Source organism: Coregonus lavaretus, assembly GCF_964263955.1.
Source record: "Coregonus lavaretus genome assembly, contig: HAP1_SCAFFOLD_259, whole genome shotgun sequence".
Taxonomy (NCBI): Eukaryota; Metazoa; Chordata; class Actinopteri; order Salmoniformes; family Salmonidae; genus Coregonus; species Coregonus lavaretus.
Genome location: NW_028160020.1, coordinates 545,558 through 572,091, shown reverse-complemented (window position 1 = coordinate 572,091; position 26,534 = coordinate 545,558). Strand labels below are relative to the sequence as shown.

The 26,534-nt window shown below is 45.8% G+C and overlaps 1 protein-coding gene across 1 annotated transcript in view; it reads left to right on the top strand.

Moving 5' to 3' along the window:
- The window catches only part of LOC311122266 (adipocyte plasma membrane-associated protein), a 37,063-nt gene extending 19,716 nt beyond the window's left edge, over positions 1 to 17,347 (top strand). Inside the window, exon 9 of the mRNA XM_084196655.1 lies at positions 16,307 to 17,347. Coding sequence (XP_084052781.1) covers positions 16,307 to 16,513 — 207 coding nt within the window. The 3' untranslated portion in view covers positions 16,514 to 17,347. The remainder of the gene's footprint in view (positions 1 to 16,306) is intronic.
- The last annotated feature ends 9,187 nt before the right edge of the window (positions 17,348 to 26,534 follow it).

The window sequence follows — 26,534 nt, the reverse complement described above, 5'->3', positions numbered from 1 at the left end:
TGTAAGGCTCTAGTCTTCATGGGTTTTTGTTCATATATCTGGCAGGGACTTTCACATGACTGCCAATGTCCAAGAAAATGACACAACGCTGAAACCTCTCTCCCACGCCCCTGTGTGTGTCAGGGGGTTAGGGGTGTGTATCAGGGGGTTAGGGGTGTGTATCGGGGGTTAGGGGTGTGTATCAGGGGGTTAGGGGTGTGTATCAGGGGGTTAGGGGTGTGTATCAGGGAGTTAGGGGTGTGTATCGGGGGTTAGGGGTGTGTATCAGGGGGTTAGGAGTGTGTATCAGGGGGTTAGGGGTGTGTGTCAGGGGGTTAGGGGTGTGTGTCAGGGGGTTAGGGGTGTGTGTCAGGGGGTTAGGGGTGTGTGTCAGGGGGTTAGGGGTGTGTATCAGGGGGTTAGGGGTGTGTATCAGGGGGTTAGGGGTGTGTATCAGGGGGTTAGGGGTGTGTATCAGGGAGTTAGGGGTGTGTATCGGGGGTTAGGGGTGTGTATCAGGGGGTTAGGGGTGTGTATCAGGGGGTTAGGGGTGTGTATCGGGGGTTAGGGGTGTGTATCAGGGGGTTAGGGGTGTGTATCAGGGGGTTAGGGGTGTGTATCAGGGGGTTAGGGGTGTGTATCAGGGGGTTAGGGGTGTGTATCAGGGGGTTAGGGTTAGGGGTGTGTATCAGGGGGTTAGGGGTGTGTGTCAGGGGGTTAGGGGTGTGTATCAGGGGGTTAGGGGTGTGTGTCAGGGGGTTAGGGGTGTGTGTCAGGGGGTTAGGGGTGTGTATCAGGGGGTTAGGGGTGTGTATCAGGGGGTTAGGGGTGTGTATCAGGGGGTTAGGGGTGTGTATCAGGGGGTTAGGGGTGTGTGTCAGGGGGTTAGGGGTGTGTGTCAGGGGGTTAGGGTTAGGGGTGTGTATCAGGGGGTTAGGGTTAGGGGTGTGTGTCAGGGGGTTAGGGTTAGGGGTGTGTATCGGGGGTTAGGGGTGTGTATCAGGGGGTTAGGGGTGTGTATCAGGGGGTTAGGGGTGTGTATCGGGGGTTAGGGGTGTGTATCAGGGGGTTAGGGGTGTGTGTCAGGGGGTTAGGGGTGTGTGTCAGGGGGTTAGGGTTAGGGGTGTGTATCAGGGGGTTAGGGGTGTGTATCAGGGGGTTAGGGGTGTGTATCAGGGGGTTAGGGGTGTGTATCAGGGGGTTAGGGGTGTGTATCAGGGGGTTAGGGGTGTGTATCAGGGGGTTAGGGGTGTGTGTCAGGGGGTTAGGGGTGTGTATCAGGGGGTTAGGGGTGTGTATCAGGGGGTTAGGGTTAGGGGTGTGTATCAGGGGGTTAGGGGTGTGTATCAGGGGGTTAGGGGTGTGTATCAGGGGGTTAGGGTTAGGGGTGTGTATCAGGGGGTTAGGGGTGTGTATCAGGGGGTTAGGGGTGTGTATCAGGGGGTTAGGGGTGTGTATCAGGGGGTTAGGGGTGTGTATCAGGGGGTTAGGGGTGTGTATCAGGGGGTTAGGGTTAGGGGTGTGTGTCAGGGGGTTAGGGGTGTGTGTCAGGGGGTTAGGGGTGTGTATCAGGGGGTTATGGGTGTGTATCAGGGGGTTAGGGGTGTGTATCAGGGGGTTAGGGGTGTGTGTCAGGGGGTTAGGGGTGTGTGTCAGGGGGTTAGGGGTGTGTGTCAGGGGGTTAGGGTTAGGGGTGTGTATCAGGGGGTTAGGGGTGTGTATCAGGGGGTTAGGGGTGTGTATCAGGGGGTTAGGGTTAGGGGTGTGTATCAGGGGGTTAGGGGTGTGTGTCAGGGGGTTAGGGGTGTGTGTCAGGGGGTTAGGGGTGTGTATCAGGGGGTTAGGGGTGTGTATCGGGGGGTTAGGGGTGTGTATCAGGGGGTTAGGGTTAGGGGTGTGTATCAGGGGGTTATGGGTGTGTATCAGGGGGTTAGGGGTGTGTATCAGGGGGTTAGGGGTGTGTGTCAGGGGGTTAGGGGTGTGTGTCAGGGGGTTAGGGGTGTGTGTCAGGGGGTTAGGGTTAGGGGTGTGTATCAGGGGGTTAGGGGTGTGTATCAGGGGGTTAGGGGTGTGTATCAGGGGGTTAGGGGTGTGTATCAGGGGGTTAGGGTTAGGGGTGTGTATCAGGGGGTTAGGGTTAGGGGTGTGTATCAGGGGGTTAGGGTTAGGGGTGTGTGTCAGGGGGTTAGGGGTGTGTGTCAGGGGGTTAGGGGTGTGTATCAGGGGGTTAGGGGTGTGTATCAGGGGGTTAGGGGTGTGTATCAGGGGGTTAGGGGTGTGTATCAGGGGGTTAGGGGTGTGTGTCAGGGGGTTAGGGGTGTGTATCAGGGAGTTAGGGTTAGGGGTGTGTATCAGAGGGTTAGGGGTGTGTATCAGGGGGTTAGGGGTGTGTATCGGGGGGTTAGGGGTGTGTATCGGGGGGTTAGGGGTGTGTATCAGGGGGTTAGGGGTGTGTATCAGGGGGTTAGGGGTGTGTATCAGGGGGTTAGGGGTGTGTGTCAGGGGGTTAGGGTTAGGGGTGTGTATCAGGGGGTTAGGGGTGTGTATCAGGGGGTTAGGGGGGTGTATCAGGGGGTTAGGGGTGTGTGTCAGGGGGTTAGGGTTAGGGGTGTGTATCAGGGGGTTAGGGGTGTGTATCAGGGGGTTAGGGGTGTGTATCAGGGGGTTAGGGGTGTGTATCAGGGGTTAGGGGTGTGTGTCAGGGGGTTAGGGGTGTGTATCAGGGGGTTAGGGGTGTGTATCAGGGGGTTAGGGGTGTGTATCAGGGGGTTAGGGGTGTGTATCAGGGGGTTAGGGTTAGGGGTGTGTATCAGGGGGTTAGGGGTGTGTGTCAGGGGGTTAGGGGTGTGTATCAGGGGGTTAGGGTTAGGGGTGTGTATCAGGGGGTTAGGGGTGTGTATCAGGGGGTTAGGGGTGTGTATCAGGGGGTTAGGGGTGTATATCAGGGGGTTAGGGGTGTGTATCAGGGGGTTAGGGGTGTGTATCAGGGGGTTAGGGGTGTGTATCAGGGGGTTAGGGGTGTGTGTCAGGGGGTTAGGGGTGTGTATAAGGGGGTTAGGGGTGTGTGTCAGGGGGTTAGGGGTGTGTATTAGGGGGTTAGGGGTGTGTATCAGGGGGTTAGGGGTGTGTATCAGGGGGTTAGGGGTGTGTGTCAGGGGGTTAGGGGTGTGTATTAGGGGGTTAGGGGTGTGTGTCAGGGGGTTAGGGGTGTGTATCAGGGGGTTAGGGGTGTGTATCAGGGGGTTAGGGGTGTGTGTCAGGGGGTTAGGGGTGTGTATCAGGGGGTTAGGGGTGTGTATCAGGGGGTTAGGGGTGTGTATCAGGGGGTTAGGGGTGTGTATCAGGGGGTTAGGGGTGTGTATCAGGGGGTTAGGGTTAGGGGTGTGTGTCAGGGGGTTAGGGGTGTGTATCAGGGGGTTAGGGTTAGGGGTGTGTATCAGGGGGTTAGGGGTGTGTGTCAGGGGGTTAGGGGTGTGTGTCAGGGGGTTAGGGGTGTGTATCAGGGGGTTAGGGTTAGGGGTGTGTATCAGGGGGTTAGGGGTGTGTATCAGGGGGTTAGGGGTGTGTATCAGGGGGTTAGGGGTGTGTATCAGGGGGTTAGGGGTGTGTATCAGGGGGTTAGGGGTGTGTATCAGGGGGTTAGGAGTGTGTATCAGGGGGTTAGGGGTGTGTATCAGGGGGTTAGGGGTGTGTGTCAGGGGGTTAGGGGTGTGTATCAGGGGGTTAGGGGTGTGTATCAGGGGGTTAGGGGTGTGTGTCAGGGGGTTAGGGGTGTGTATCAGGGGGTTAGGGTTAGGGGTGTGTGTCAGGGGGTTAGGGGTGTGTATCAGGGGGTTAGGGGTGTGTATCAGGGGGTTAGGGGTGTGTATCAGGGGGTTAGGGGTGTGTATCAGGGGGTTAGGGGTGTGTATCAGGGGGTTAGGGGTGTGTATCAGGGGGTTAGGGGTGTGTATCAGGGGGTTAGGAGTGTGTATCAGGGGGTTAGGGGTGTGTGTCAGGGGGTTAGGGGTGTGTGTCAGGGGGTTAGGGGTGTGTATCAGGGGGTTAGGGGTGTGTATCAGGGGGTTAGGGGTGTGTGTCAGGGGGTTAGGGGTGTGTATCAGGGGGTTAGGGGTGTGTGTCAGGGGGTTAGGGGGGTGTATCAGGGGGTTAGGGGTGTGTATCAGGGGGTTAGGGGTGTGTGTCAGGGGGTTAGGGGTGTGTATCAGGGGGTTAGGGGTGTGTATCAGGGGGTTAGGGGTGTGTATCAGGGGGTTAGGGGTGTGTATCAGGGGGTTAGGGGTGTGTGTCAGGGGGTTAGGGGTGTGTATCAGGGGGTTAGGGGTGTGTGTCAGGGGGTTAGGGGTGTGTTTCAGGGGGTTAGGGGTGTGTATCAGGGGGTTAGGGTTAGGGGTGTGTGTCAGGGGGTTAGGGGTGTGTATCAGGGGGTTAGGGGTGTGTATCAGGGGGTTAGGGGTGTGTATCAGGGGGTTAGGGGTGTGTATCAGGGGGTTAGGGGTGTGTATCAGGGGGTTAGGGGTGTGTGTCAGGGGGTTAGGGGTGTGTGTCAGGGGGTTAGGGGTGTGTATCAGGGGGTTAGGGGTGTGTATCGGGGGTTAGGGGTGTGTATCAGGGGGTTAGGGGTGTGTATCAGGGGGTTAGGGGTGTGTATCAGGGGGTTAGGGGTGTGTATCAGGGGGTTAGGGGTGTGTATCAGGGGGTTAGGGGTGTGTATCAGGGGGTTAGGGGTGTGTATCAGGGGGTTAGAGGTGTGTATCAGGGGGTTAGGGGTGTGTGTCAGGGGGTTAGGGGTGTGTATCAGGGGGTTAGGGGTGTGTATCAGGGGGTTAGGGGTGTGTATCAGGGGGTTAGGGGTGTGTGTCAGGGGGTTAGGGGTGTGTATCAGGGGGTTAGGGGTGTGTATCAGGGGGTTAGGGGTGTGTGTCAGGGGGTTAGGGGTGTGTATCAGGGGGTTAGGGGTGTGTATCAGGGGGTTAGGGGTGTGTATCAGGGGGTTATGGGTGTGTCAGGGGGTTAGGGGTGTGTATCAGGGGGTTAGGGGTGTGTGTCAGGGGGTTAGGGGTGTGTATCAGGGGGTTAGGGGTGTGTATCAGGGGGTTAGGGGTGTGTATCAGGGGGTTATGGGTGTGTATCAGGGGGTTAGGGGTGTGTATCAGGGGGTTAGGGGTGTGTGTCAGGGGGTTAGGGGTGTGTATCAGGGGGTTAGGGGTGTGTATCAGGGGGTTAGGGGTGTGTGTCAGGGGGTTAGGGGTGTGTATCAGGGGGTTAGGGGTGTGTATCAGGGGGTTAGGGGTGTGTATCAGGGGGTTAGGGGTGTGTATCAGGGGGTTAGGGGTGTGTGTCAGTGGGTTAGGGTTAGGGGTGTGTATCAGGGGGTTAGGGGTGTGTATCAGGGGGTTAGGGGTGTGTATCAGGGGGTTAGGGGTGTGTATCAGGGGGTTAGGGGTGTGTATCAGGGGGTTAGGGGTGTGTATCAGGGGGTTAGGGGTGTGTGTCAGGGGGTTAGGGGTGTGTATCAGGGGGTTAGGGGTGTGTATCAGGGGGTTAGGGGTGTGTGTCAGGGGGTTAGGGGTGTGTATCAGGGGGTTAGGGGTGTGTATCAGGGGGTTAGGGGTGTGTATCAGGGGGTTAGGGGTGTGTGTCAGGGGGTTAGGGTTAGGGGTGTGTGTCAGGGGGTTAGGGGTGTGTATCAGGGGGTTAGGGGTGTGTATCAGGGGGTTAGGGGTGTGTATCAGGGGGTTAGGGGTGTGTGTCAGGGGGTTAGGGGTGTGTATCAGGGGGTTAGGGGTGTATCAGGGGGTTAGGGGTGTGTATCAGGGGGTTAGGGGTGTGTATCAGGGGGTTAGGGGTGTGTATCAGGGGGTTAGGGGTGTGTATCAGGGGGTTAGGGGTGTGTATCAGGGGGTTAGGGGTGTGTATCAGGGGGTTAGGGGTGTGTATCAGGGGGTTAGGGGTGTGTGTCAGGGGGTTAGGGGTGTGTATCAGGGGGTTAGGGGTGTGTATCAGGGGGTTAGGGGTGTGTATCAGGGGGTTAGGGGTGTGTATCAGGGGGTTAGGGGTGTGTATCAGGGGGTTAGGGGTGTGTATCAGGGGGTTAGGGGTGTGTATCAGGGGGTTAGGGGTGTGTGTCAGGGGGTTAGGGGTGTGTATCAGGGGGTTAGGGGTGTGTATCAGGGGGTTAGGGGTGTGTATCAGGGGGTTAGGGGTGTGTATCAGGGGGTTAGGGGTGTGTGTCAGGGGGTTAGGGGTGTGTATCAGGGGGTTAGGGGTGTGTGTCAGGGGGTTAGGGGTGTGTGTCAGGGGGTTAGGGGTGTGTATCAGGGGGTTAGGGGTGTGTGTCAGGGGGTTAGGGGTGTGTGTCAGGGGGTTAGGGGTGTGTATCAGGGGGTTAGGGGTGTGTGTCAGGGGGTTAGGGGTGTGTATCAGGGGGTTAGGGGTGTGTATCAGGGGGTTAGGGGTGTGTATCAGGGGGTTAGGGGTGTGTATCAGGGGGTTAGGGGTGTGTATCAGGGGGTTAGGGGTGTGTATCAGGGGGTTAGGGGTGTGTATCAGGGGGTTAGGGGTGTGTATCAGGGGGTTAGGGGTGTGTATCAGGGGGTTAGGGGTGTGTATCAGGGGGTTAGGGGTGTGTATCAGGGGGTTAGGGGTGTGTGTCAGGGGGTTAGGGTTAGGGGTGTGTATCAGGGGGTTAGGGGTGTGTGTCAGGGGGTTAGGGGTGTGTATCAGGGGGTTAGGGGTGTGTGTCAGGGGGTTAGGGGTGTGTGTCAGGGGGTTAGGGGTGTGTATCAGGGGGTTAGGGGTGTGTGTCAGGGGGTTAGGGGTGTGTATCAGGGGGTTAGGGGTGTGTATCAGGGGGTTAGGGGTGTGTATCAGGGGGTTAGGGGTGTGTGTCAGGGGGTTAGGGGTGTGTATCAGGGGGTTAGGGGTGTGTATCAGGGGGTTAGGGGTGTGTGTCAGGGGGTTAGGGGTGTGTATCAGGGGGTTAGGGGTTTGTGTCAGGGGGTTAGGGGTGTGTGTCAGGGGGTTAGGGGTGTGTATCAGGGGGTTTGGGGTGTGTGTCAGGGGGTTTGGGGTGTGTGTCAGGGGGTTAGGGGTGTGTATCAGGGGGTTAGGGGTGTGTATCAGGGGGTTAGGGTTAGGGGTGTGTGTCAGGGGGTTAGGGGTGTGTATCAGGGGGTTAGGGGTGTGTATCAGGGGGTTAGGGTTAGGGGTGTGTGTCAGGGGGTTAGGGGTGTGTATCAGGGGGTTAGGGGTGTGTATCAGGGGGTTAGGGGTGTGTATCAGGGGGTTATGGGTGTGTATCAGGGGGTTAGGGTTAGGGGTGTGTGTCAGGGGGTTAGGGTTAGGACCGTCATCTTTTGAATATTGGCTGCCCAATAGTAAAGCAGTACATGTGGAAGTGCCAATCCTCCATCTTGTCTCCTTCTTTGAAGTATTGCTCTACGTACAGTGCCTTGCAAAAGTATTCATCCCCCTTGGCGTTTTTCTTATTTTGTTGCATTACAACCTGTAATTTAAATTTGATTTTTATTTGGATTTCATGTAATGGACATACACAAAATAGTCCACATTGGTGAAGAGAAATGAAAAATTCTAAAAAAATTAATAACGGAAAAGTGGTGCGTGCACATGGATTCACCCCCTTTGCTATGAAGCCCCTAAATAAGATCTGTTGCAACTAATTACCTTCAGAAGTCACATAATTAGTTAAATAAAGTCCACCTGTGTGCAATCTAAGTGTCACATGATTTGCCACATGATCTCAGTGTATATATACACCTGTTCTGAATGACCCCAGAGTCTGCAACACCACTAAGCAAGGGGCACCACCAAGCAAGCGGCACCATGAAGACCAAGGAGCTCTCCAAACAGGTCAGGGACAAAGTTGTGGAGAACTACAGATCAGGGTTGGGTTATAAAAAAATATCAGAAACTTTGAACATCCCACGGAGCACCATTAAATCCATTATTAAAAATTGAAAGAATATGGCACCACAACAAACCTGCCAAGAGAGGGCTGCCCACCAAAACTCACGGACCAGGCAAGGAGGGCATTAATCAGAGAGGCAACAAAGAGACCAAAGATAACCCTGAAGGAGCTGCATAGCTCCACAGCGGAGATTGGAGTATCTGTCCATAGGACCACTTTAAGCCGTACACTCCACAGAGCTGGGCTTTACGGAAGAGTGGCCAGAAAAAAGCCATTGCTTAAAGACAAAAATAAGCAAACACGTTTGGTGTTCGCCAAAAGGCATGTGGGAGACTCCCCAAACATATGGAAGAAGGTACTCTGGTCAGATGAGACTTTTTGGCCATCAAGAAAAACGCTATGTCTGGCGCAAACCCAACACCTCTCATCACCCCGAGAACACCATCCCCACAGTGAAGCATGGTGGTGGCAGCATCATGCTGTGGGGATGTTTTTCATCGGCAGGGACTGGGAAACTGGTCAGAATTGAAGGAATGATGGATGGCGCTAAATACAGGGAAATTCTTGAGGGAAACCTGTTTCAGTCTTCCAGAGATTTGAGACTGGGACAGAGGTTCACCTTCCAGCAGGACAATGACCCTAAGCATACTGCTAAAGCAACACTCTAGTGGTTTAAGGGGAAACATTTAAATGTCTTGGAATGGCCTAGTCAAAGCCCAGACCTCAATCCAATTGAGAATCTGTGGTATGACTTAAAGATTGCTGTACACCAGCGGAACCCATCCAACTTGAACGAGCTGGAGCAGTTTTGCCTTGAAGAATGGGCAACAATCCCAGTGGCTAGATGTGCCAGGCTTATAGAGACATACCCCAAGAGATTTGCAGCTGTAATTGCTGCAAAAGGTGACTCTACAAAGTATTGACTTTGGGGGGTGAATAGTTATGCCCGCTCAAGTTTTCAGTTTTTTTGTCTTATTTCTTGTTTGTATCACAAACATTTTTATTTTGCATCTTCAAAGTGGTAGGCATGTTGTGTAAATCAAATGATACAAACCCCCCCAAAATCCATTTAAATTCCAGGTTGTAAGGCAGCAAAATAGGAAAAATGCCAAGTGGGGTGAATACTTTCGCAAGCCACTGTATCCTAGGTGATTTGCCTGCCCAGATAAAATGACTGATGAGCTTATCCAACTTGGTAAAAAATGATTTTGGCAGAAAGATCAGAAGACATTGAAAAAGGTATAGAAACCAAGGTAAAATGTTCATTTTAACAGATTGGATTCTGCCAGCTAAGGACAGAGGCAGAATATCCCAATGTTGTAAGTCTGCTTTAACTCGTGTGACTAGACTTGTAAAGTTAGTTTTATGGAGGGTAGCCAGAGAATGTGTTACATTCACACCTAAATAGGAAAAACCTGAGGCCGACAGACGGAAAGGCAGGGCTCCAGGGGGAATCTGCTTGGCAGCAGGGTTGACGGAAAGGCAGGGCTCTAGGGGGGAATCTGCTTGGCAGCGGGGTTGACGGAGAGGCTGGACTCCAGGGGGAATCTGCTTGGCAGCGGGGTTGACGGAAAGGCTGGGCTCCAGGGGGAATCTGCTTGGCAGCAGGGTTGACGGAAAGGCAGGGCTCCAGGGGGAATCTGCTTGGCAGCAGGGTTGACGGAAAGGCAGGGCTCCAGGGGGAATCTGCTTGGCAGCAGGGTTGACGGAAAGGCAGGGCTCCAGGGGGAATCTGCTTGGCAGCAGGGTTGACGGAAAGGCAGGGCTCCAGGGGGAATCTGCTTGGCAGCAGGGTTGACGGAAAGGCAGGGCTCCAGGGGGAATCTGCTTGGCAGCAGGGTTGACGGAAAGGCAGGGCTCCAGGGGGAATCTGCTTGGCAGCAGGGTTGACGGAAAGGCAGGGCTCCAGGGGGAATTTGCTTGGCAGCAGGGTTGATCTGAAAACATTCACTTTTCTGAATGTTCAATTTGTAACCTGAGAATGATCCAAATGGATAGCCCTGTGAACCTATCTAATAGTAATGGGGTCAGTTGATCTGAGAATATTTTATACAAATCGACGAGGAAGCCACCAGGGCCTGGGGCCTTGCCACATTGCATTAACTTTAGACCCTTTGTTGTCTTATTTAGATGCAGAGGGTTGTCCAGAACTTTACTCATGTCCAAAAGGCGGTTGGGAGATAAGATGAGATGCTGACTGGCGTTTAAGTTGGTGTATGAGATGCTGACTGGCGTTTAAGTTGGTCTGCCAAAAGGTGGCTGGCCTTGTCACCATATAGGTTGGTCTGCCAAAAGGTGGCTGGCCTTGTCACCATATAGGTTGGTCTGCCAAAAGGCGGCTGGCCTTGTCACCATATTTGTAGTACGTCCCCTTTGTTCGTTGCAACAGAAACTCTGCTTTATCAGTGGAAAGCAGATTAAATTGAGTTTGAAGTTTCAGCCTCTCTGCATATAATTCAGGGGGTGGTGAAGTTGAATATTGGCAGTCTATTGGCAGGCTTGAGTCCACCAGTTCTTGACGTTTCAGTTTTGCTTTGTTTGACATAATGAGCATTGTAAGAAAGTATCTTTCCCCGTAATACAGCTTTGAATGAATACATCTATGTTGGTTGAAATAAAGTCACAGAATCCTTAGTTAGACAATAGGGCCGTGTTAAATCTCCAATTCGACTGTTGTTTTGCGTTCGGAGTAAGAGCTAAATCCAGAATGTGGGGGGGATGGTCCGAAATTACTACAGCAGAATATTCTGTAGTTTTACCAGAGGGGAGAAGGGCTCTATCTGAATAAAAGTAGTCTGTGCGCGAGTAGGCTTGATGAACATGAGAGAAGTAGGAGAAGTCCTTTGTGACCGGGCGGAGGAAGCGCAAATGGATCAACACAACCCATTTGGGTCATGAATGTAGTAAGAGCTTTTGCCATCCCGGAAGGAGGAAGTGTTCTGGGATTAGACCGGTCGAGTCTTGGTTCAATAACACAGTTAAGGTCCCCGCCGAAGACGAGGCGGTGGGTGTCAAAGATTAGGGAGAGAGGCTAAAAGAGATGTCATGAATCTAGTGTCATCCCAGTTAGGGGCGTAAACATTTACCACAGGGGTCTGGAAGAGGGTGCCACTAACTGGATAACGTCCTCCAGGATCTGAAATGATCTGTGAGGGTGAAAACTGTACTCGTTTGTGAATCACTATTGCTGTTCCCCTGGCTTTGCCGTTAAAATTAGAATGAAAAACCTTTCCAACTCATGCTTTACACAATCTAGTATGGTCGTTAACACGTAGGTGCGTTTCTTGAAGAAATGCGATATCAGTATTCAGGCTCTTCAGATGTGAAAATACTCTGGAGCATTTAATTTGCCCCCCACAACCGTGAATGTTCCATGTCACCAGTCTGACTGGAAGCCCCAAAATACCATCCTGACTTGTTGTTGAACTAGACATTAATCCTTATAAGAGGAGAAGTCAAAATACCATCCTGACTTGTTGTTGAACTAGACAGTAATCCTTATAAGAGGAGAAGTCAAAATACCATCCTGACTTGTTGTTGAACTAGACATTAATCCTTATAAGAGGAGAAGTCAAAATACCATCCTGACTTGTTGTTGAACTAGACATTAATCCTTATAAGAGGAGAAGTCAAAATACCATCCTGACTTGTTGTTGAACTAGACATTAATCCTTATAAGAGGAGAAGTCAAAATACCATCCTGACTTGTTGTTGAACTAGACATTAATCCTTATAAGAGGAGAAGTCAAAATACCATCCTGACTTGTTGTTGAACTAGACATTAATCCTTATAAGAGGAGAAGTCAAAATACCATCCTGACTTGTTGTTGAACTAGACATTAATCCTTATAAGAGGAGAAGTCAAAATACCATCCTGACTTGTTGTTGAACTAGACATTAATCCTTATAAGAGGAGAAGTCAAAATACCATCCTGACTTGTTGTTGAACTAGACATTAATCCTTATAAGAGAAGTCAAAATACCACCCTGACTTGTTGTTGAACTAGACATTAATCCTTATAAGAGGAGAAGTCAAAATACCATCCTGACTTGTTGTTGAACTAGACATTAATCCTTATAAGAGGAGAAGTCAAAATACCATCCTGACTTGTTGTTGAACTAGACATTAATCCTTATAAGAGGAGAAGTCAAAATACCATCCTGACTTGTTGTTGAACTAGACATTAATCCTTATAAGAGGAGAAGTCAAAATACCATCCTGACTTGTTGTTGAACTAGACATTAATCCTTATAAGAGGAGAAGTCAAAATACCATCCTGACTTGTTGTTGAACTAGACATTAATCCTTATAAGAGGAGAAGTCAAAATACCATCCTGACTTGTTGTTGAACTAGACATTAATCCTTATAAGAGGAGAAGTCAAAATACCATCCTGACTTGTTGTTGAACTAGACATTAATCCTTATAAGAGGAGAAGTCAAAATACCACCCTGACTTGTTGTTGAACTAGACATTAATCCTTATAAGAGGAGAAGTCAAAATACCATCCTGACTTGTTGTTGAACTAGACATTAATCCTTATAAGAGGAGAAGTCAAAATACCATCCTGACTTGTTGTTGAACTAGACATTAATCCTTATAAGAGGAGAAGTTAAAATACCATCCTGACTTGTTGTTGAACTAGACATTAATCCTTATAAGAGGAGAAGTCAAAATACCATCCTGACTTGTTGTTGAACTAGACATTAATCCTTATAAGAGGAGAAGTCAAAATACCATCCTGACTTGTTGTTGAACTAGACATTAATCCTTATAAGAGGAGAAGTCAAAATACCATCCTGACTTGTTGTTGAACTAGACATTAATCCTTATAAGAGGAGAAGTCAAAATACCATCCTGACTTGTTGTTGAACTAGACATTAATCCTTATAAGAGGAGAAGTCAAAATACCATCCTGACTTGTTGTTGAACTAGACATTAATCCTTATAAGAGGAGAAGTCAAAATACCATCCTGACTTGTTGTTGAACTAGACATTAATCCTTATAAGAGGAGAAGTCAAAATACCATCCTGACTTGTTGTTGAACTAGACATTAATCCTTATAAGAGGAGAAGTCAAAATACCATCCTGACTTGTTGTTGAACTAGACATTAATCCTTATAAGAGGAGAAGTCAAAATACCATCCTGACTTGTTGTTGAACTAGACAGTAATCCTTATAAGAGGAGAAGTCAAAATACCATCCTGACTTGTTGTTGAACTAGACATTAATCCTTATAAGAGGAGAAGTCAAAATACCACCCTGACTTGTTGTTGAACTAGACATTAATCCTTATAAGAGGAGAAGTCAAAATACCACCCTGACTTGTTGTTGAACTAGACATTAATCCTTATAAGAGGAGAAGTCAAAATACCATCCTGACTTGTTGTTGAACTAGACATTAATCCTTATAAGAGGAGAAGTTAAAATACCATCCTGACTTGTTGTTGAACTAGACATTAATTCTTATAAGAGGAGAAGTCAAAATACCATCCTGACTTGTTGTTGAACTAGACATTAATCCTTATAAGAGGAGAAGTCAAAATACCATCCTGACTTGTTGTTGAACTAGACATTAATCCTTATAAGAGGAGAAGTCAAAATACCATCCTGACTTGTTGTTGAACTAGACATTAATCCTTATAAGAGGAGAAGTCAAAATACCATCCTGACTTGTTGTTGAACTAGACATTAATCCTTATAAGAGGAGAAGTCAAAATACCATCCTGACTTGTTGTTGAACTAGACATTAATCCTTATAAGAGGAGAAGTCAAAATACCATCCTGACTTGTTGTTGAACTAGACATTAATCCTTATAAGAGGAGAAGTCAAAATACCATCCTGACTTGTTGTTGAACTAGACATTAATCCTTATAAGAGGAGAAGTCAAAATACCATCCTGACTTGTTGTTGAACTAGACATTAATCCTTATAAAAGGAAAAGAGAGATTGAGAGAGGAGTAGCATGAAAAAAACCTTTAAAAAAAGGAAACCCAAATCCTTTAGAGAAACGGAAACAGAGCACAAGAATCCTTGGGTAATCCTCTGTTGCAGCACTCCATCAATCTCCTTCTTGGTAAAATAGCCCTTACACAGCCTAGAGGTGTGTTGGGTCATTGTCCTGTTGAAAAACAAATTATAGTCCCACTAAGCGCAAACCAGATGGGATGGCATATCGCTGCAGAATGCTGTGGTAGCCATGCTGGTTAAGTGTGCCTTTTAATTCTAAATAAATCACAGACAGTGTCATCAGCAAAGCTCCCCCACACCATAACACCTCCTCCTCCATGCTTAACGGTGGGAACCACACATGCGGAGATCATCCGTTCACCTACTCTGCGTCTCACAAAGACACGGCGGTTGGAACCATAAATCTCACATTTGGACTCCAGACCAAAGGACAGATTTCCACCGTTCTAATGTCCATTGCTCGTGTTTCTTAGCCCAAGCAGGTCTCCTCTTCTTATTGGTGTCCTTTAGTAGTGGTTTCTTTGCAGCAATTCGACCATGAAGGCCTGATTCACGCAGTCTCCTCTGAACAGTTGATGTTGAAATGTGTCTGTTACTTGAACTCTTTGAAGCATTTATTTGGGCTGCAATTTCTGAGGCTGGTAACTCTAATGAACTTATCCTCTGCAGCAGAGGTAACTCTGGGTCTTCCTTTCCTGTGACAGTGTCAAGGCGTCAGTGTGATGCGGTAGGACGAAGTCAGGCGAAGGACACAGAGCTAATCGAAAACGTATCTTAATGAACATACCTCCACGCAGGGAGGAAACAAACCCGCTCACATATGACAACCAAAACATGAACAAACACGCACAACACACAGTGTGAGACAGAGGGTTAAATAGGGATGACATAATTACATAACGGGAAACAGGTGAGACCAATACAGACAGAACCAGTAGAACTACTAGGAATTACTAGGACTAACGTTACTCCCATAATACAGGCAAGTAGTTTTGGAAAAATGGACCTCGCAGTTAAAGGTGACACAGAGACGGGCAGGATAAGTCAGCCCAAAGCGGATTCCCTTCTTGTACAGAGTGGACTTGATGTCATTGAATGCGGCCCATTTCTTCGCCAGGCTAGAAGTGAAATCCTGGTAGAACTTGATCTTTTGGAAAGTGATGTCGCCATGTTCCCTTGCCCACCGAAGGACGAGCTCCTTTTCTTTGTCTTGATGGAACCGCTGTCGGCCACCTGGGCCAGGTTTCGGTGCCATGCTGCGGTGGGTTCTATCAAGTTCAGGAAGATTGGGAAAAGCCTCATTGCCCAAAACCTCCTTGAACAGCTCCGCCATGAACTGGGTTGGAGATCCTGTCTCAGAATCCTCTGGCAGTCCAATCACGCGGATATTCTGGCGTTTTGAACGTGAAATCAAATCCAGCCACTTTGTAACCTGGACCATTACAGTAGTGAGTCACTGAGTCACTTTGTAACCTGGACCATTACAGTAGTGAGTCACTGAGTCACTTTGTAACCTGGACCATTACAGTAGTGAGTCACTGAGTCACTTTGTAACCTGAACCAGGTGTCTGTGACGGACAATACAGCTCGGCTTGGAACGCTGCTCATCCAATCAGCATCCAGGATCCAAACAACCAGTTTTATAATGCTGATGGAATGTCTGCTTTTAATTCCATTTAGTACTCAGTCCTGTTCTGGAATGTACTATGCTATAGTAATATTATAGTATAGTACAATGGTATAATGCTAATAGTTCTGGTGGTTGTTTCCAGGTTTAACATGATACAGTATCCTGCTTGTATCCTGTGTTGTGGTGGTTTTATTCCAGGTATATGCACTGAGTGGACAAAACATTAAGGACACCTGCTCTTTCCATGACAGACTGACCAGGGGAATCCAGGTGAAAGCTATGACCCCTTATTGATGTCACTTGTTAAATCCACTTCAATCAGTGTAGATGAAGGGGAGGAGACCGGTTAAAGAAGATTTTTAAGCCTTGATACAATTGAGACATGGATTGTGTACGTGTTCCATTCAGAGGTTGAATGGGCAAGACAACATATTTAAGTGCCTTTGAACGGGGTATGGTAGTAGGTGCCAGGCGCACCGGTTTGTGTCAAGAACTGCAACGCTGCTGGGTTTTTCAGACTCAACAGTTTCCTGTGTGTATCAAGAATGGTCCACCACCCAAAGGACATCCAGCCAACTTGACACAACTGTGGGAAGCATTGGAGTCAACATGGGCCAGCATCCCTGTGGAACGCTTTCGACACCTTGTAGAGTCCATGACCCAACAAATTGAGGGAAAAAGGGGGTGCAACTCAACATTAGGAAGGTGTTCCTAATGTTTGGTATACTCAGTGGATCTCTATGATATAATGATATTCATATTAAAGCCTGTAACCTGTGTTCTGTTTTATTCCAGGTGGTTCCTCTGAGCTGGTACAACATGTTGTTGCCTAGATACGGCCTGGTGTTGGAGTTGGGTGGTGAAGGGGAGGTGGTGGGGAGTCTCCATGACCCTACAGGCACCCTGACCTGGGCCGTCAGCGACGTGTTCCCCCACCAGGGGAGACTCTACCTGGGTAGCACCGACCTGCCCTTCCTTCCTGTCCTGGAGGACTGGAGCTAACCGCTAGCTATCTACTGTAGATAACATGGAGAACTGGAGCTAACCGCTAGCTAGCTATCTACTGTAGATAACATGGAGGACTGGAGCTAACCGCTAGCTATCTACTGTAGATAACATGGAGGACTGGAGCTAACCGCTAGCTATCTACTGTAGATAACATGGAGGACTGGAGCTAACCGCTAGCTAGCTATCTACTGTAGATAACAGACTGGAAGGAAGAGAAGGTACGGTAGAAGTGGTTCTAACCACTGATCCAGGACCAGGGATTCTCCTTTACCTATAAGGTTAGGAACTGTGGTTAGGACCAACTTCTGCCGCAGGCCTCTCTTACCAGGCCTGGGGGGAAGGGGTGTAAGGAGCAAGTTACCTGACTGTGACGTGTCCAGAGACTGCAGCAGTGATACCTGCCCATGGCCCTGGGTCTATTGCCAATCACAACCAGGTATCGTTTTCAGTCCATAGGGACAGGTTTCAGTTGATCTGCGACCTTTGTAATACAGATCATTTGGTTCCACAGTGCACTGAATGACCAAGAGACTGTTAAACTGAAAAACCATGTCTTTAGTTAGTTAATATGTTGGTCTAAAGTGTCTCCTCTGACCCGTACAGGGGACAGATTCTGTTGTAACTAGCCATGCTGGTTTGGCATCTGTCTGATGGCTGTTATAGGGGTCTAACCCAGCTGTAGTTAGTGTCTCCTCGGACCTCTACAGGGGAAGGAATGTTTTTGATCCAACAGACGACAAGGAAGGATGTTTTAAATGATCATAACATTGTTGTTATCTTTTGCCATAACTATCTGAAAGACCACTTAATAAAAAAACACTAATAATATCACAATTTTACTGTTCTGTGGACTCAGCTGATCTGAAGACATAAAGCATATCTCAAGATATACCTGGTACTAACGTGTTGTTATTAACTAGATATACCTGGTACTAACGTGTTGTTATTAACAAGATATACCTGGTACTAACGTGTTGTCATTAACAAGATATACCTGGTACTAACGTGTTGTTATTAACAAGATATAGCTGGTACTAACGTGTTGTTATTAACAAGATATACCTGGTACTAACGTGTTGTTATTAACAAGATATACCTGGTACTAACGTGTTGTTATTAACTAGATATACCTGGTACTAACGTGTTGTTATTAACAAGATATACCTGGTACTAACGTGTTGTTATTAACAAGATATACCTGGTACTAACGTGTTGTTATTAACAAGATATACCTGGTACTAACGTGCTGTTATTAACAAGATATACCTGGTACTAACGTGTTGTTATTAACAAGATATACCTGGTACTAACGTGGTGTTATTAACAAGATATACCTGGTACTAACGTGTTGTTATTAACAAGATATACCTGGTACTAACGTGTTGTTATTAACTAGATATACCTGGTACTAACGTGTTGTTATTAACAAGATATACCTGGTACTAACGTGTTGTTATTAACAAGATATACCTGGTACTAACGTGTTGTTATTAACAAGATATACCTGGTACTAACGTGTTGTTATTAACAAGATATACCTGGTACTAACGTGTTGGTATTAACTAGATATACCTGGTACTAACGTGTTGTTATTAACTAGATATACCTGGTACTAACGTGTTGTTATTAACAAGATATACCTGGTACGAACGTGTTGTTAACAAGATATACCCGGTACTAACGTGTTGTTATTAACAAGATATACCTGGTACTAACGTGTTGTTAACAAGATATACCTGGTACTAACGTGTTGTTAACAAGATATACCTGGTACTAACGTGTTGTTGTTAACAAGATATACCTGGTACTAACGTGTTGTTAACAAGATATACCTGGTACTAACGTGTTGTTATTAACAAGATATACCTGGTACTAACGTGTTGTTATTAACAAGATATACCTGGTACTAACGTGTTGTTATTAACAAGATATACCTGGTACTAACGTGGTGTTATTAACAAGATATACCTGGTACTAACGTGTTGTTATTAACAAGATATACCTGGTACTAACGTGTTGTTATTAACTAGATATACCTGGTACTAACGTGTTGTTATTAACAAGATATACCTGGTACTAACGTGTTGTTATTAACAAGATATACCTGGTACTAACGTGTTGTTATTAACAAGATATACCTGGTACTAACGTGTTGTTATTAACTAGATATACCTGGTACTAACGTGGTGTTATTAACAAGATATACCTGGTACTAACGTGTTGTTATAAACAAGATATACCTGGTACTAACGTGTTGTCATTAACAAGATATACCTGGTACTGACGTGTTGTCATTAACAAGATATACCTGGTACTAACGTGTTGTTATTAACAAGATATACCTGGTACTAACGTGTTATTAACAAGATATACCTGGTACTAACGTGTTGTTATTAACAAGATATACCTGGTACTAACGTGTTGTTATTAACAAGATATACCTGGTACTAACGTGTTGGTATTAACTAGATATACCTGGTACTAACGTGTTGTTATTAACTAGATATACCTGGTACTAACGTGTTGTTATTAACAAGATATACCTGGTACTAACGTGTTGTTAACAAGATATACCCGGTACTAACGTGTTGTTATTAACAAGATATACCTGGTACTAACGTGTTGTTAACAAGATATACCTGGTACTAACGTGTTGTTAACAAGATATACCTGGTACTAACGTGTTGTTATTAACAAGATATACCTGGTACTAACGTGTTGTTATTAACAAGATATACCTGGTACTAACGTGTTGTTATTAACAAGATATACCTGGTACTAACGTGCTGTTATTAACAAGATATACCTGGTACTAACGTGTTGTTATTAACAAGATATACCTGGTACTAACGTGGTGTTATTAACAAGATATACCTGGTACTAACGTGTTGTTATTAACAAGATATACCTGGTACTAACGTGTTGTTATTAACAAGATATACCTGGTACTAACGTGTTGTTATTAACAAGATATACCTGGTACTAACGTGTTGTTATTAACAAGATATACCTGGTACTAACGTGTTGTTATTAACAAGATATACCTGGTACTAACGTGTTGTTAACAAGATATACCTGGTACTAACGTGTTGTTAACAAGATATACCTGGTACTAACGTGTTGTTATTAACAAGATATACCTGGTACTAACGTGTTGTTATTAACAAGATATACCTGGTACTAACGTGTTGTTATTAACAAGATATACCTGGTACTAACGTGCTGTTATTAACAAGATATACCTGGTACTAACGTGTTGTTATTAACAAGATATACCTGGTACTAACGTGGTGTTATTAACAAGATATACCTGGTACTAACGTGTTGTTATTAACAAGATATACCTGGTACTAACGTGTTGTTATTAACAAGATATACCTGGTACTAACGTGTTGTTATTAACAAGATATACCTGGTACTAACGTGTTGTTATTAACTAGATATACCTGGTACTAACGTGTTGTCATTAACAAGATATACCTGGTACTAATGTGTTGGTATTAACAAGATATACCTGGTACTAACGTGTTGTTAACAAGATATACCTGGTACTAACGTGTTGTTATTAACAAGATATACCTGGTACTAACGTGTTGTTATTAACAAGATATACCTGGTACTAACGTGTTGTTATTAACAAGATATACCTGGTACTAACGTGTTGTTATTAACTAGATATACCTGGTACTAACGTGTTGTTATTAACAAGATATACCTGGTACTAATGTGTTGGTATTAACAAGATATACCTGGTACTAACGTGTTGTTAACAAGATATACCTGGTACTAACGTGTTGTTATTAACAAGATATACCTGGTACTAACGTGTTGGTATTAACAAGATATACCTGGTACTAACGTGTTGTTATTAACAAGATATACCTGGTACTAACGTGTTGTTATTAACAAGATATACCTGGTACTAACGTGTTGTTATTAACAAGATATACCTGGTACTAACGTGTTGTTATTAACAAGATATACCTGGTACTAACGTGTTATTAACAAGATATACCTGGTACTAACGTGTTGTTAACAAGATATACCTGGTACTAACGTGTTGTTATTAACAAGATATACCTGGTACTAACGTGTTGTTATTAACAAGATATACCTGGTACTAACGTGTTGTTATTAACTAGATATACCTGGTACTAACGTGTTGTTAACAAGATATACCTGGTACTAACGTGTTGTTATTAACAAGATATACCTGGTACTAACGTGTTGTTATTAACAAGATATACCTGGTACTAACGTGTTGTTAACAAGATATACCTGGTACTAACGTGTTGTTATTAACAAGATATACCTGGTACTAACGTGTTATTAACAAGATATACCTGGTACTAACGTGTTGTTAACAAGATATACCTGGTACTAACGTGTTGTTATTAACAAGATATACCTGGTACTAACGTGTTGTTATTAACAAGATATACCTGGTACTAACGTGTTGTTATTAACAAGGTATACCTGGTACTAACGTGTTGTTATTAACAAGATATACCTGGTACTAACGTGTTGTTATTAACAAGATATACCTGGTACTAACGTGTTGTTATTAACAAGATATACCTGGTACTAACGTGTTGTCATTAACAAGATATACCTGGTACTAACGTGTTGTCATTAACAAGATATACCTGGTACTAACGTGTTGTCATTAACAATATATACCTGGTACTAACGTGTTGTTATTAACAAGATATACCTGGTACTAACGTGTTGTTATTAACAAGATATACCTGGTACTAACGTGTTGTTATTAACAAGATATACCTGGTACTAACGTGTTGTTATTAACAAGATATACCTGGTACTAACGTGTTGTTAACAAGATATACCTGGTACTAACGTGTTGTTATTAACAAGATATACCTGGTACTAACGTGTTGTTATTAACAAGATGTACCTGGTACTAACGTGTTGTTATTAACAAGATATACCTGGTACTAACGTGTTGTTATTAACTAGATATACCTGGTACTAACGTGTTGTTATTAACAAGATATACCTGGTACTAACGTGTTGTTATTAACAAGATATACCTGGTACTAACGTGTTGTTATTAACAAGATATACCTGGTACTAACGTGTTGTTATTAACAAGATATACCTGGTACTAACGTGTTGTCATTAACAAGATATACCTGGTACTAACGTGTTGTTATTAACAAGATATACCTGGTACTAACGTGTTGTTATTAACAAGATATACCTGGTACTAACGTGTTGTAATAGACACTGTGCAAACCGATATCACGTGACTTCCGTCTCGCTTCCGCATTGTCTCCGTACTGCTGTGCTGTTTGTTGCTACTTGGCTACCTGCCAAACTATTCACGTTTTACTTTTAATAAACGTTTAATCAATCTCTGTGTTCAACAAATTTACCAACTTTTTAGTTTTGTCCTCACTCATCTTTTTTCGTTAAACTTTTTCACCCCGGACGTTTATCCCGAGACAGAAGAGTAATTTTCCTGTGCGTTTTAGCTGCCAACTTTACGTTATTTTCCTTTTTTCCATCGCAACTTTTTTCCCTTATTCAACTTTTTCACTCCGGACGCTTTATCTGGACATGGTTCATCAACATCTTCAACAGCCGAAGCTAAGTAGTAACATTAACATGATGTCTTCTAATTGCAGTCGCTGTACTCATAATATACAGGAGAATTCTCGCCTTACGGCGAGAATAGCTGTGCTACAAGCCCAGCTTCAGACGCAATCGTTAGGCAAGGGTAATATCAGTGTAGGAAAGGAAGAAACAGCGTCTGTGCCACCAGTAAGTACAGACAGTAACGTTAGTATAAATCCCCCCGCACAGTCCCCGCAGCCGGACAACTTTATCATGGCTTCTGGAGGGAAATACTGTTGGAATGCTCAACCGGTGTCGCTCATTCAGCCGACAGAAACCTTCAACCGGTTTTCCCCATTATGTAGCGAGTCGGAGTCTGAGTCTGAGTCTTCTCTAGTCTCTACTCCTCCCGTTACGGGGTCTGAGACTCCGAAGGCTCCCACCATTAGCTCTGACAAATTGAAAACCCTAGTCATTGGCGACTCCATTACCCGCAGTATTAGACTTAAAACGAATCACCCAGCGATCATACATTGTTTACCAGGGGGCAGGGCTACCGACGTTAAGGCTAATCTAAAGATGGTGCTGGCTAAAGCTAAAACTGGCGAGTGTAGAGAGTATAGAGATATTGTTATCCACGTCGGCACCAACGATGTTAGGATGAAACAGTCAGAGGTCACCAAGTGCAACATAGCTTCAGCGTGTAAATCAGCTAGAAAGATGTGTCGGCATCGAGTAATTGTCTCTGGCCCCCTCCCAGTTAGGGGAAGTGACGAGCTCTACAGCAGAGTCTCAGCACTTAATTGCTGGTTGAAAACTGTTTTCTGCCCCTCCCAAAAGATAACATTTGTGGATAATTGGCCCTCTTTCTGGGACTCACCCACAAACAGGACCAAGCCTGACCTGCTGAGGAGTGACGGACTCCATCCTAGCTGGAGGGGTGCTCTCCTCTTATCTACCAACATAGATAGGGCTCTAACTCCTCTAGCCCCACAGTGAAATAGGGTGCAGGCCAGGCAGCAGGCTGTTAGCCAACCTGCCAGCTTAGTGGAGTCTGCCAATAGCACAGTCAGTGTAGTCAGCTCAGCCATACCCATTGAGACTGTGTCTGTGCCTCGATCTAGGTTGGGCAAAACTAAACATGGCGGTGTTCACCCTAGCAATCTTATTAGGATAAAGACCTCCTCCATTCCTGCCATTATTGAAAGAGATCGTGATACCTCACATCTCAAAATAGGGTTACTTAATGTTAGATCCCTCACTTCAAAGGCAGTCATAGTCAATGAACTAATCACTGATCATAATCTTGATGTGATTGGCCTGACTGAAACATGGCTTAAGCCTGATGAATTTGCTGTGTTAAATGAGGCCTCACCTCCTGGTTACACTAGTGACCATATTCCCCGTGCATCCCGCAAAGGCGGAGGTGTTGCTAACATTTACGATAGCAAATTTCAATTTACAAAAAAAAAAATGGCGTTTTCATCTTTTGAGCTTCTAGTCATGAAATCTATGCAGCCTACTCAATCACTTTTTATAGCTACTGTTTACAGGCCTCCTGGGCCATATACAGCGTTCCTCTCTGAGTTTCCTGAATTCCTATCAGACCTTGTAGTCATAGCAGATCATATTCTAATTTTTGGTGATTTTAATATTCACATGGAGAAGTCCACAGACCCACTCCAAAAGTCTTTCGGAGCCATTATCGACTCAGTGGGTTTTGTCCAACATGTCTCTGGACCTACTCACTGCCACAGTCATACACTGGACCTAGTTTTGTCCCATGGAATAAATGTTGTAGATCTTAATGTTTTTCCACAAAATCCTGGACTATCGGACCACCATTTTATTACGTTTGCAATCGCAACAAATAATCTGCTCAGACCCCAACCAAGGAGCATCAAAAGTCGTGCTATAAATTCTCAGACAACACAAAAATTCATTGATGCCCTTCCAGACTCCTTCTGCCTACCCAAGGACGTCAGAGGACAAAAATCAGTTAACCACTTAACTGAGGAACTCAATTTAACCTTGCGCAATACCCTAGATGCAGTTGCACCCCTAAAAACGAAAAACATTTGTCATAAGAAACTAGCTCCCTGGTATACAGAAAATACCCGAGCTTTGAAGCAAGCTTCCAGGAAATTGGAACGGAAATGGCGCCACACCAAACTGGAAGTCTTCCGACTAGCTTGGAAAGACAGTACCGTGCAGTACCGAAGAGCCCTCACTGCTGCTCGATCATCCTACTTTTCCAACTTAATCGAGGAAAATAAGAACAATCCAAAATTTCTTTTTGATACTGTTGCAAAGCTAACTAAAAAGCAGCATTCCCCAAGAGAGGATGGCTTTCACTTCAGCAGTGATAAATTCATGAACTTCTTTGAGGAAAAGATCATGACCATTAGAAAGCAAATTACGGACTCCTCTTTGAATCTGCGTATTTCTCCAGGGCTTAGCTGTCCTGGATCTGCACAGCTCTGCGAGGGCCTGGGATCGGGAGAGACACTTGAGTGTTTTAGTACTATATCTCTTGACACAATGATGAAAATAATCATGGCCTCTAAACCTTCAAGCTGCATACTGGATCCTATTCCTACTAAACTGCTGAAGGAGCTGCTTCCTGTGCTTGGCCCTCCTATGTTGAACATAATAAACAGCTCTCTATCCACCGGATGTGTACCAAACTCACTAAAAGTGGCAGTGATAAAGCCTCTCTTGAAAAAGCCAAACCTTGACCCGGAAAATATAAAAAACTATCGGCCTATATCGAATCTTCCATTCCTCTCAAAAATTTTAGAAAAAGCTGTTGCGCAGCAACTCACTGCCTTTCTGAAGACAAACAATGTATACGAAATGCTTCAGTCTGGTTTTAGACCCCATCATAGCACTGAGACTGCACTTGTGAAGGTGGTAAATGACCTTTTAATGGCGTCAGACCGAGGCTCTGCATCTGTCCTCGTGCTACTAGACCTTAGTGCTGCCTTTGACACCATCGATCACCACATTCTTTTGGAGAGACTGGAAACCCAAATTGGTCTACACGGACAAGTTCTGGCCTGGTTTAGATCCTACCTGTCGGAAAGATATCAGTTTGTCTCTGTGAATGGTCTGTCCTCCGACAAATCAACTGTACATTTCGGTGTTCCTCAAGGTTCCGTTTTAGGACCACTATTGTTTTCACTATATATTTTACCTCTTGGGGATATTATTCGAAAACATAATGTTAACTTTCACTGCTATGCGGATGACACACAGCTGTACATTTCAATGAAGCATGGTGAAGCCCCAAAATTGCCCTCGCTAGAAGCCTGTGTTTCAGACATAAGGAAGTGGATGGCTGAAAACTTTTTACTTTTAAACTCGGACAAAACAGAGATGCTTGTTCTAGGTCCCAAGAAACAAAGAGATCTTCTGTTAAATCTGACAATGAATCTTGATGGTTGTAAAGTCGTCTCAAATAAAACTGTGAAGGACCTAGGCGTTACTCTTGACCCTGATCTCTCTTTTGACGAACATATCAAGACTGTTTCAAGGACAGCTTTTTTCCATCTACGTAACATTGCAAAAATCAGAAATTTTCTGTCCAAAAATGATGCAGAAAAATTAATCCATGCATTTGTTACTTCTAGGTTAGACTACTGCAATGCTCTATTTTCCGGCTACCCGGATAAAGCACTAAATAAACTTCAGTTAGTGCTAAATACGGCTGCTAGAATCCTGACTAGAACCAAGAAATTTGATCATATTACTCCAGTGCTAGCTTCCCTACACTGGCTTCCTGTTAAGGCAAGGGCTGATTTCAAGGTTTTACTGTTAACCTATAAAGCGTTACATGGGCTTGCTCCTACCTATCTTTCCGAGTTGGTCCTGCCGTACATACCAATACGTACGCTACGGTCACAAGACGCAGGCCTCCTAATTGTCCCTAGAATTTCTAAGCAAACAGCGGGAGGCAGGGCTTTCTCCTATAGATCTCCATTTTTATGGAACAGTCTGCCTACCCATGTGAGAGACGCAGACTCGGTCTCAACCTTTAAGTCTTTACTGAAGACTTATCTCTTCAGTAGGTCATATGATTGAGTGTAGTCTGGCCCAGGAGTGTGAAGGTGAACGGAAAGGCTGGAGCAACGAACAGCCCTTGCTGTCTCTGCCAGGCCGGTTCCCCTCTCCACTGGGGTTCTCTGCCTCTAACCCTGTTGCAGGGGCTGAGTCACTGGCTTGCTGGTGCTCTTTCATGCCGTCCCTGGGAGGGGTGCGTCACTTGAGTGGGTTGAGTTACTGACGTGATCTTCCTGTCTGGGTTGGCGCCCCCCCCCTTGGTTTGTGCTGTGGTGGAGACCTCTGTGGGCTATACTCGGCCTTGTCTCAGGATTGTAAGTTGGTGGTTGGGGATATCCCTCTAGTGGTGCGGGGGCTGTGCTTTGGCGGAGTGGGT